Below are 12,014 nucleotides of genomic sequence, written 5' to 3' on the forward strand. Positions count from 1 at the left end.
TCACCCAATCCGTTGCGTCGTTGCAGCATTTTGGCTCGACGAGCGACTAGTTTGTGTTGTGATTCTCAGCAACGTTGAATCGTAGTTCCGTGTTTCAAAAGAAAAGTCCGACACATTTTGATCGGTTGCCGATAGGCGGACCAAAAGACAAGAACGTGTCACATAATATGTGTGCACTGTAGACCGTGGTGCTAGACCACTGGACCACCCCAGGCTACGACATTTAAGTTGAATCAAGATGGCGGGGCAGAGGTTTATACAGTACGAGACAGATCAGTAGCCCGCTCCAAACTTCCTTTCTCCTTCAGAGGTCCTTGAGAGAGACATAGGGCCCAGACCCAAGCGCCAGGTACTTACTGCATCCTGCTTTCTATAGGAGCGGGGCTGAATAAAAAGGTTTATTATGAATACATTGATTTTCTGCCAGTGGGAATATGAATGCATATTGATCTTTTAAATACAATACCTTCTCTTTATTTATGGAGCTCATTTTGCAGTCTGCGTGCATGCCTTATGCGCTGCTGACTGCGTAGTACACCAGGAGTGTGTGTAGGGAAGTGTGTGTGTGTGTGTGTGTGTGTGTGTGTGTGTGTGTGCACGCAGTAATGAAGAGGAAGTAAGGAGAGGAAGGCTTACAGTTCTAAGAAGTGATTCTATGCTGACTGGTTGAATTTCTCTCTCTCTCTCTCTCTCTCTCTCTCTCTCTCGCACTCTCTCTCTCTCTGTATACATATATGTACATTTCCTGCTTGCACATACTAGTAGTTACAATATTTGATTCACTAGGATCTACTGTACGTATGTTCAGCTGAAGTCAAGCAGTTTTATGATGACATCAATGGCAACTGGTGGCTTAGAGGATCTCAAAGCACTTAGAACATGCGTGAATCTCCATTGTGAACCAGGCTCTGAACTGATAAAAAAAAAAAAAAGAGATACTCCCTCATGCCACAGTGATGTGTTTTAAAAAATGGCTCTGAAGTTTTTTCTCTCCTCACGAGAGTGCTGGGGTTCATTTCTTTTTCTCTGAGGCTTTTTCTGTTTGCTCACACGCTTCTATACGTTTCTCATGTGGGTTACTAGAGGAGAACATTTAAGTAAGAGCCAGAGTCAGGCCTTAACACTGGAACAGCCGTGCCTATTTTACCTACTATAAGAGGTGGCCTTGGGGGCCAAATGACCATAGTCTTTACAACGGGAAGCTGCTACTTACACACAATGACCACTAGTTGGCGCATCTTGTAAATTAGCCTGCCTCCTACACAGAAAAACTAGCAAAATAGCTTTACACTAGCTTATCCTGATCCCGAAAATGTAAGGATACTGGGTGGTAGAACGCACATATCTAGGACAAGTCATGAAAGGAGGTTCCTGAAATTTGATCGAGTGCAAAGATATAACTTCGATTTTTTTTACTCACTTGGTCAAATGACCCCACCCATGGCTGTTCTAGTGTTAACCCTGTACAGTATAATCTGTGTGACTTGTAGAGATGATGAAGATCCTGATTTCCTGTCTTTTGTGTTTGTGATTTCTTTCCACAGTTCTGATTGGAGGAGCCCCGGCGTTGCGCTCTCTGCCATTGGGCAGCTTCTTGTCGACCTTTGCCCTCTGCTCCTATCTCCCGCTGCTCTACAGATGATGAGCTCCACACGCACACAGCGCCCCCTGTCTGTGGAGACAGGCACTGCCCCCGACTCTCGCTCTCTTCTGTCCCTCCCTTTCTACCCGACCCCCATCCCCCACCCACTCCCTACTCCCCCCCTCCAATATCCCTTTCACCTTTTTCCCATGAACACATCTCCGACCCCTCTTTTCAACTTCAAGCTCTCCCTCACTAATCCGCCCTACCCCTCGCTATGCTTTTATCTGCTTCATCAGCGCTATCGCTCCATTGTGTCTCTCTCTCTCTAATTCTCCTATTCTCCTACACACTACTATCCCATACTCTACAGTGCTAATGCTGCTGCATTCTATAGTCATTCATTCTTTTTAACCAATCAAAACTGTCCCCCCCCCCCTTTGGACTGGACTCAAGGTCACACCACTCTCCTAGATCGTATGACCTTTTACAGCCACTCCCCCCACCCCCACTCCCTCTCGACCCCTGGAATCCACACCACCCCAAAAAACCCTTTAACACCCCACACCCTCACCCCCACTTTATTCTCTCACTCCTCCCATCATCCCCCTCTTTATCTCCCTCCCTTTCTCGTGTCCCCCCCCCCCCCCACCCTATATCCCCAGACACACCAAAGTGTCGAACACTACCAAAGATGATGTGAAAGACCTGAGAGGCGGGGGGGGGGGGGGAGGATGGGTAAAGGGGTGGGAGGGGAGGGGGGATGGGGGGGAAACCCTACCTCCTTCACGGAGTCCCCCTCCCCTCCTCGGGCAAGACGCCACTGAGCTGTCCAACCCGACGGACAGACTAAGGACGGACAGGATTGAAGAGACAGGAAGCAGAGAAGGAGCTTCCCTACTGGCCTCTCCTCCTTTACGGTTGTGCGAATAAATAGACAACCCGGTATTGGATTGTATCTGTACATTTATCTATATATGATATATTACAAAAGTTTAAAACAACAAACACTAATCGAACATTGGTGACTTTACAAAGCTATGACGACGTGAAACTAAAGAAGCACAAATTTATACAATCTCTCCTTTTGTTTGGGGGGGGGGGCGGGGGGGTGGGGGGGGTTCCTCTGTGTCGGTGTTGCTGTATGTCGTCCGATCGAACTTTTTTTTATTTTATTTTATTTTATTGGCGTCAAGGACCGCTGTGAGGCGGCTCATAGTGTCAACGGACGATGTCGGTAAGAAGAAAGGGATGATGTCGATGAGAAGAAAAGGGATGAATGTTGAGGTTGTGTCAGTGGGTTTCGGCGATTCCCCTTCCACTGTTCCGCTGAGCACAAACGGGGCAGTCACCCCTGTTTGACCCCCCCCACCACCCACTCACCCTCCACCCTCTGCACCCCAACCTCCTGGACATGAGACGATGACCTAGGACCTCTCACAATACCGTACACACCCAGAGCCCCACAAGGCTACTACCGTCACCAACCATCTCAGCTTCTCTCTCTCTCTCTCTGACTCGCTCTGCTGTGTACACCATGTGGACCGTGTACCTTAGAAGGGACGTGCCCTGTCTTCCTACGCGGCCCGAGGAAGCGGTGGTGGATGTCTCACTCAAACCGTTCACAAAGTCACTGGACTCGCATGGTTCAAGGCTGGATGTAGGTCGATTATGGAGCGATGGAAACTTCCGGAAAAGACATCACCATGGGATGAGATGGGGGTTGTATGTCAGATTAGAGGGGATTCTATTTCACGGGTTTCCGATGATTGAATGTCGTTTCTAGGACTGCGGATCGATACGCTCATCGAATCGAGCGATGACATTTTTGGAAGGCAAGCGTGGTCCACAGCCAACATCTGGGTTGAATGTCTGTAATGCGAACAATGTTTGTTGAGGAGAACAGAAATCTTCACGTCATGTTATTACAATTGTGTTTTTAGTCAAGCAATACTAGTACAGCACATTTGGTTACATCACCTCCATTATGTCTATATTATTATGTGAACAGACCCACTTGCCTGACTCAAAAAAAACTCCCAAACAATATGTTACCTCAATCTGAGATCAATATAATATCTTGTATTAACTACACATCACCTGATGATGCAGAAACATACAGTAACTGTAGATTATTCTTCTCAAAAACCTTTTGGAACATAATAATAATAATTATGTCTACTGTTTTGGGAGTTTTGTTTGGGATTGGCCATTCATACGAGTCTAAAAAACGATCTGTTTCGCGCTCTCTACTCGTCAAGTTGTAACAGGTAATCTCTAGACCGTACACACACAGAAACATGAACATTTGAACTATGTGTGCCTCTAAAGATGAACCTCCGTAGGTCTGCATCCTACTCCTCCACCACCTCACAAACCTCTGGAGATAGTGTGTTTTTCTCTCATCCACTGTGTTACCTCAATGTGATCCATCAGGGAGGCCATCTCGCGTGGTCTCCTGTCTGTATGCTTGCTTGTAAACGTTGCCTGCTCCATTGTGTAACCCGACCCATGTGTGTTAACAAGCTCACGTCGTAGCGGTCCATCATGGGCGAGTAGTGTCTCAGGTCACTTGTTCAGCGACGGCGGCCATTTTGTCTGGACTCAGGTGTCTTACCTCAGCTCCAATGTGTTGGTGACTCCCCCCCCCTCCCCCATCTCCCACTGCTTTATCCATTATCCATTCAATGTGACAGCAGCTGGTGAAAGCGGGTCAACATGTTCTGACCTTTATTCAGAAAAATGTGAAATACATTTCAGCGTTGTTGAAAATCAATGACACACTCGCTAGTCAAGCCAAAATATTGCAATGCAACGGATTTGGTGAGTAATCCCGACTACTCTACACTAACTTGGTAGCAGTGGGCATTATTGTCCATTGCGTTGCAATGTTTTGGCTTGACTAGCGAGTGTGTCATTGAGTTTCCACAACGTTGACATTTCTTTACATTTTTCAGAATAAAAGTCTGTACGGTCCGTCGGTTGCCGACTTGTTCCCGGTTTCACCAGCTGCTGTCACATATCATACTCATGTTTAATGTATAGTTATGACTAATTGTAAGTATAGGCAGGAGATATTCACGTTGACAGAGCCTGACCTAGGACAGCAAAGCGTCACAGCAGAAGCAGACGCATGTGAAAAGTATTTAATCACATGCAACTTGTTTATGGTAGTACGCGTTAGAATGTTCCAGCTAATCTCTTTTTCCATCTAACACCGATGACCGGTATCATTCAAGTGGCTTAGTGCAATTTGATTGATACTGATGGTTTTACTTCTATTTTTGGGGGTCAATTCCAATTTGAATTCAAATCCATCGGCCCAATTCATGGATTTCCTCAGTGGAGAATCTACCATGAATTGAAATTCTAAGAACCTTCACGCAATGGCATTGAATTGTAATTTGAAATTATACTGCTTAAATTGGAATTTAATTAAATAAAAATGGTAAAGATGTCTATCTTGTTATCTGCCCTTTGACTTCCATTTAGGAATGTAAGGAATGCAAATCAAGTCAACTAAATTGGTCCAAAGAGGGAATTTAATTCAGGAAATTGACCCCTGACCCTGGTTTGAGATCATGACTCTCTGTCCCAGGTCACACTGTCCAGTATGCTTCAGTAGAAAACAAAATGAACCGTGTATTTTACATTCATGATTTATATCATAACCATAATAGTACGTGTATAGCTAAGCACATTCTATACAGTTTGTGTAACATTACTGTTAATGGAGACACACCAAGCGTTTGAGGAATGCAGGATACATGAGAAACAGCAATTAAAATGGATCCACTGAGTCTGTAGTAAAGGTAATGTCAACCATGTCTTAGAGAGCCAAGAGAGGGTCCACTTCAAAACAACATACAGCTCTGGAGTTCCACTGTTGGCCTTGACAACCAGGGGCCCAATGAATGAACAGCTCCCGGCTCCAATGCAGTCTGTGTTGCCAGATGGGATTGTTTTCCAACCTAACCACAGTGTCTAAAAGAACGCTCAGTGTGATTATAAGTAGCCCCATCGGGCGGGAATAGGCCCAATCTGGCAACACTGAATGCAATTGGGGCGACCTGTATGAGAGTCCCCTTGTTCTGTCAAACAATAAACGAATGTGTACTGTATAGCAAGGAGAGATAGGGAGAGAATGACTAGCCCTAGGATAGGTTGTATATGTGAGCTTTATCTGTATGTGAAACATTGAGTTGTTGTATGTTGAAGGAATGTTTCTCAATGTAAGCACCCATTTAGAGTCAGGACATGGAAGAGAGCACTCTCAGAGAAAGTGTTAGGCATCGAGATGTTATACCATGAATGTTAAAGTGCCTCTATTGCCCCCTGAACCTGTTCCTACAGATACAATAGTATGTATTCTTCACTAGATGGCAATTATCTCCCAAAAACATATCAGAGGAATAATTTGTTTATAATTGTGGTTCTGACATTCACAAACAAACGTCATGCAGGGCATACAAGGCCTTCCATTGTCCTTGGCAACAATTCACGAGCTAAATTAGAAATCGCAGGAGCATGTTGTACTCTAAATGACACCATGACATGCCTCAGAATGGGTCTATTATGTTTTGACGAATCAAATATTGCCTCTCCGATATGAGTTATTAGGCCGCAGCACTGATACTCTGATCTGAATTTGAGTACACTGATGTCTGTTTGGAGTAGACTACAATGATGATGTGTCTCACCCATGCACTTTAATATGAAGTCATATGTAAAAAAAAAGTGCTCTGTATGTCAATTGAATGCTTCATGGTTGTCAAATCATTCCCTTTTTTTTTTTTTGCATAACCCAGATTTCTCCTGATTCACCGCTACAGAGTGGGTCTTTGTCATTGTATGAGTGAAAGTGTCGAGTGAAACGTTCTCATACCACGGCGTGCGTTCGTCAAAAGATTCGCTCTGGAAATGTGATCAGCGCTCACGGGTGGGTTAGCCTCTTGTCCAATCGAATGACTTGGTCCCTTTGTGACGTTGAACCCAAGTGAGTGTTGCGCTCTAGTGAGGGGGGGTTCTCCGAGTGATTTTCTTTACGAACGCACCCCAAATGTGCTGTCAACCTATTGGGGGACTATCCGAGTCCCTCTCCTTGACCTAATCATGCCCTCACAGTGTCCAGGGTGTCCAGGGTGAGCCCTGGTTGTAGAGGACCACAGTCATGCAGCTTCAATAACAAACCACCACCAACAAGCAAGTGCCTCACACCAGGGGGGTATTCCATCTACGTCGCTAAAGGAAAATACCCAGGCTTTATTTTTGAGGCGTATCAAAATAAACCCCGATTTTTTTCTCGCGAAACCTATCAAAATAAGCCTGTTTTTTGTTTCCTTTATCAAAATAACCTGGATTTTTTTCTTGCCAAACCTATCAAAATAAGCCTTTTTTTTACCGGCGTTGATGGAATAGCCCCCTGGTGTTCCTCAGTGAGGTGTCCTTTCAGCCACAAAACCACTTCAGCTAGTCAAAGTCAACAAAACGCCCGAGCAATACCCCACGGTCACGGACATGATGGGGGTAGCCCCTCCTCCCCCGCCACAGACGTTAAGCCATTAGAGCAGTAAGAGCTATCAGGTTGTTACCATAACAACAGGACTGATTGACTGTTAAGTCCCCACATGTACTCACTGCCTACAACAGACACACATCTCTACACACACACGGACGCACGCACACACACACATGCAGACACACACACGGACGCACGCACGCACACACACGCACACACACACACACACACACACACACACACACACACACACACACACACACACACACACACACATATATCTCAATACACATACACACGCGCGCACACACACACACACACACACACACACACACACACACACACACACACACACACACAGAACCTTCCCTAAAGCAGTCAGATTGGTCAGAGTAACTGCTCAGCTGTGTGCGGACCCAAGGCTGAGAGGACGTGGACAGCACCTCTGTGAAAGAGTGAAGAGAGATAGCAGTACTGGGTGTTGTATATTCTCTGTCATGTAATGAAATATTTTAAAGGAAAAATATATTTGAAATATGACTCCAAAATGTATAAATAAATAATCATGAAAGAACAAAAAAAAAGAAATGTATTTTTGTGGTCTTTATCCCATCCCCCACAATGCACTGGGCTCTCAGCGAGCTTCAGTCAGTCCCTTTGTTATTTCACCCCTTCAACGCCTCTTTGTGACTTGCTTTGTGGTGTCAAAATGTAGACTGCCATAAACTCTCACATGCCTCTCTATCCACCCGTTTATGTTCAAGCCTTGTGCATTACACCACTCACAACATCACACTGAATCCAGTTAGCACGGCTCATTCACACTACGTGGGAGTAGGTACTTTAGCATCATAGCGTTCTCTAAACCTGTCATATGAAACTCAAAGCTGAAAATCACATTCCTCTAGCCATTAGGAATGACAAATCAGTACATAAATGTCTTGTCAACTTCCACACAGGTTGGGAAGTTATTCAGTTAACGTTAACGTTTTATATATCGTGTTTTATATCACTATTTTGCACTCCTGGTTAGATGCTAAACTGCATTTCCTTGTCTGGAACTGGTACTCTATTGCAATGACAATAAAGTTTAACCTAATCAAATCTAATCTAACGTAATGTAAACATTTAAAAAAATAAAAATAAGTGACTATCACTTTATCACAGCAAGATACAGATTTAAATCTCTGGGAGCATTATGTCTGTCCACTGTTACTGCATGCAGCTACCTGTCATTTCTATAGACAATGTCTTGCGGCCTTCTGTGGCTCTGTGGTAGAGCATGGCGCTAACAACGCTTTCGGTCGTGTGTTCGATTCCTGCTGGGACCATTATATACAGGAAAAGTATGCACTCATTGCAATGTAAGTCTAAATAGCGTACATTACCAGTCAAAAGTTTGGACACACTTTCCAATTCAATTGCTATCCATGCCCGCTGGCAAGCTGTGACCCTTGACCCCACTGGGAGAGCCTCTCCCTATCAGAGAAAACAAACCATCTGACGCGTTCCTGCTGAGCAGAGCTGAAGAACATGAAAAGAATTTTTAAAAAACGTGACAAAGACTCTGGGAGCGACTAGTCGGGGCCGTCAACGCGTCGGCAGCCTCGCCGCCCAGCGGAGATGTCAGTGCAGCTCCGTTTACATGCAGCTGGGTGCAGGATGCGGTGTGTTCCTCACACTCCCTCTCAGCAGCAGTGAGCCAGGGTACGATCCTACCTGTGACAGCCCCACACTCCTCCCCCCCAACCCCATCTCTCCTTTCCCCTCCCTCACTCTTTAATTTTCACCCCTCCCTCCCTCCATCCATTCTGGCCCGCAGATTTCTCACGAGCTGCGAAGCGACTCAGAAGACAGAAAAGAGGGGGGGGGGGGAGATGGGGGGGTGCAGCGAGGCAGGGGGGGGGGGGGGGGGTAGTGTTGATTGGCATCCTATCCTAATTCATCTTTAAATTAAGAGTGTGGGATTACAGTTACACAATGGCAGCGGGGCTAAAAGACGCCCACTCCTGGGCTCCACTGTGATCCGGCGCTAGAGAGAGAGAGAGAGAGAGAGAGAGAGAGAGAGAGAGAGAGAGAGAGAGAGAGAGAGAGAGAGAGAGAGAGAGAGAGAGAGAGAGAGAGAGAGAGAGAGAGAGAGAGAGAGAGAGAGAGAGAGAGAGAGAGAGAGAGAGAGAGAGAGAGAGAGAGAGAGAGAGAGAGAGAGAGAGAGAGAGAGAGAGAGAGAGAGAGAGAGAGAGAGAGAGAGAGAGAGAGAGAGAGAGAGAGACAGAAGACTCATTAAGCCTCTCTTGTTCCAGGCGCCTGAGTGTTGGAATGGGTTTGATTCGGAGCTGCCGTCATTAGTCTCTGGTTTTATTCAACTGGGATACGGGATTTAATCTCACGGTATGAGTTTACGAGGAGGAGCGGAGAGACAGTCTTCTGCTGTGCTTATTTGAATACGTAATGAGCTCTCGTGGCCATTATTGGCAAGGTTAGGCCTGGTTTTTGTTAGGTCAGACCCCAGGGAGTATCACTAGCGAGGATCATCAAAGTAATTGGACTTTGCGCCTCCTCTCCGCGCTACATGACTACATGAGAAGATTCACTTCCTTACACTGCTTCAAAAGAGTGGGTTTGTAAAGAAGTTGTCCTTAAAGTCACTTCATAAGCATGTTCATGAAGCGAACGTATCTTATGTTGAACGGTATGACCCGTGTTTGATGGATATTCCAGAAAAGCATGTGACTTGAGAACTTGAGGACACGTTTCTTTTTTCTTCTTTTTTTTTACTTTACAAGGACATCATATTGTCAAATGCACTCCTTTCATTGAAATGCAATTGATTAATTAATTATTTTTGCCCAAGAGGCCATTGAACAAGACATGTTTTTCAGATGTGGATGTGGAATGAACGTGTGTGTAATACGAAGGATTATACCAAAATACTTCTCATCTCCGCTTTTGTCGTTGTTGTTTTTTCCATTATTCATTATACAAGGCTGTAGTGTATTTGAAAGGTTCCAAAAATATTTTTGCAGGTCAAATATTGAAGGTTCATCAAGTGTAATGTTCTCAATCTTTCAAGAGAGTTATGAGAAACACGTCACTTGAGTGGGTTGATAGGGAGACACTGCTATAGGGAGACACTGCTATAGGGACACACTGCTATAGGGAGCACAAGCAGTCATCACTAATTGTAGAGTGACCGTTCATAAACGTACAGTTTTGCCCGGGTACAGCAGAAACCACCCCAAATAAAGATAATGCGTCGCTTCTTCAAAGGTCGAACGGACACCAAAATGTATGAGGCACCCTCTATCTGGAGTTATCGAGTCATCGCTGGCATGTTAAGTTTTGTACTTGCAGAGCGAACACGGGTGGAGGAGGTCAATACTGGGCTGTAATGCTTCCTGCATGTCAGTGGGTCGAAGTCGGGCCGTGTACACAGACACAGGGCTGGAATGCTAATCCATAGAGTCGGGGGAAGCCATCGACCACTAGTGTAAGAATCATTTCTCAGGTAAAATCACAGGTGATGGCAGGGCTGGACTGGGACAAAAATTAGGCCCTGCCATGTGGCAGACCAGCCCAACACAATCGGTCCGACACCGCCGATCAACATGCTGGCAGTCTGTTGAATATACCATTTGTAAAAAAAAACTATAGAGCGGAGTAAGTGACATGGACAGCAAGTATACCAATGCAAGTGTGAACCAGTGTACTCACTCACTGTTGACGTACTCCACGGTGATGAGACATGGCTGTAGTAGGCCTAGCCCCCACAGTCGATCCAGAGAACATATCTGTCAGTTTCTGAGATTTTGAGGCATCCTCTGCTAGCTTCTTACTTTTTTTCTCCCTAATTTTCTGGGCACCCCCTTTCACTATCTTATCTACGAACATGACACTGCACTTGGGTTGTCGGCCGAGGGATCAGAGTGGGGGAGGGGGCCGATGGACAGCAGGGCCTAAGCATGTGATTGGGCCAGCCCATGTGTTAGTATAAACGGGGGCCGCCGCTTGATTCAGCGCTAGTTGATGCCGCGCTATTTTGGGCCGCGCTATTTTGGGGTTGGCCGCGCTAGTTTTATATATAGATATTTTTTTTAATTTAAAAAATAATAATTTGGGGGGGGGGGCGGCCCGACCGGCCCAAAACTAGCGCGGCCCACCTGCCAGCGGGCAGGTAGATTGTATGGCCAGTCCAGCGGTGGGTGATGGTTTGGGGGAGGGTAAAGACCCCCGACAGATCAGCTCAGACATTATGTCCATTACCGGAAATACACATTGTTCTTTGTTTCCGGTAATGGACACATGTCTTGTCCCTGAGGAAGGGGTGAGAGAGAAGAAAACCAAATCAAATAAAAAAGAATCCTTCTTTATGCTAGCATTGTAACTGCCAATGGCACCTAGTCCTATAGCATAGATTGTTGCTGCTTACGTTGTTTCATATATACAGTAGCTGTTTAACTTACCTTAGACATTAATGTGCTTTGGATGAAAGCATCTGCTACAGTTAATGTCAAAAATGTAAATGTGACACGGTCTGGTCAGTTGGTCCGCAGTCGGCAGTCGATTTAATGTTCGGACCTTTCTTTCTAAAAAGGTAAATATATTTCAGTGTTGTTGAAAATCAATGACACACATCGCTAATCGACTAACACAGCTTGTTTTGTCAGCCTGCTAACAATGTGAAGTACCGTAGTGTTACAGTTAACTAGGTAGCAGTGGGGAATTACTTTCCGAATCCATTGCGTTGCAGTATTTCGGCTTGACTAGCGAGTTTTGTGTTCGACAACGTTGAAATGTATTTACGTGTCTCAAAATAAAAGTCTGAACATTTTGATTGGTTTGCCGACTTGCGGCCAAAATGACCAGACCGCTTCACAAATGTCAAAAGGTAAGAATAGAAGAAACTAATAGAAGGAA

At 45.3% G+C, this 12,014-nt stretch overlaps 1 protein-coding gene across 1 annotated transcript in view; it reads left to right on the plus strand.

Annotated features, from left to right (window-relative positions):
• The window catches only part of mdga1 (MAM domain containing glycosylphosphatidylinositol anchor 1), a gene marked incomplete at both ends in the record, with an annotated part of 188,404 nt that extends 186,762 nt beyond the window's left edge, over positions 1–1,642 (plus strand). The window contains one exon of the mRNA XM_080525281.1: positions 1,545–1,642. Coding sequence (XP_080381407.1) covers positions 1,545–1,642 — 98 coding nt within the window. The remainder of the gene's footprint in view (positions 1–1,544) is intronic.
• Between the last annotated feature and the right edge of the window lie 10,372 nt (positions 1,643–12,014).

This window comes from Nansenia antarctica (assembly GCF_963989245.1).
Source record: "Nansenia antarctica genome assembly, chromosome: 3".
NCBI classification, from domain to species: domain Eukaryota; kingdom Metazoa; phylum Chordata; class Actinopteri; order Argentiniformes; family Microstomatidae; genus Nansenia; species Nansenia antarctica.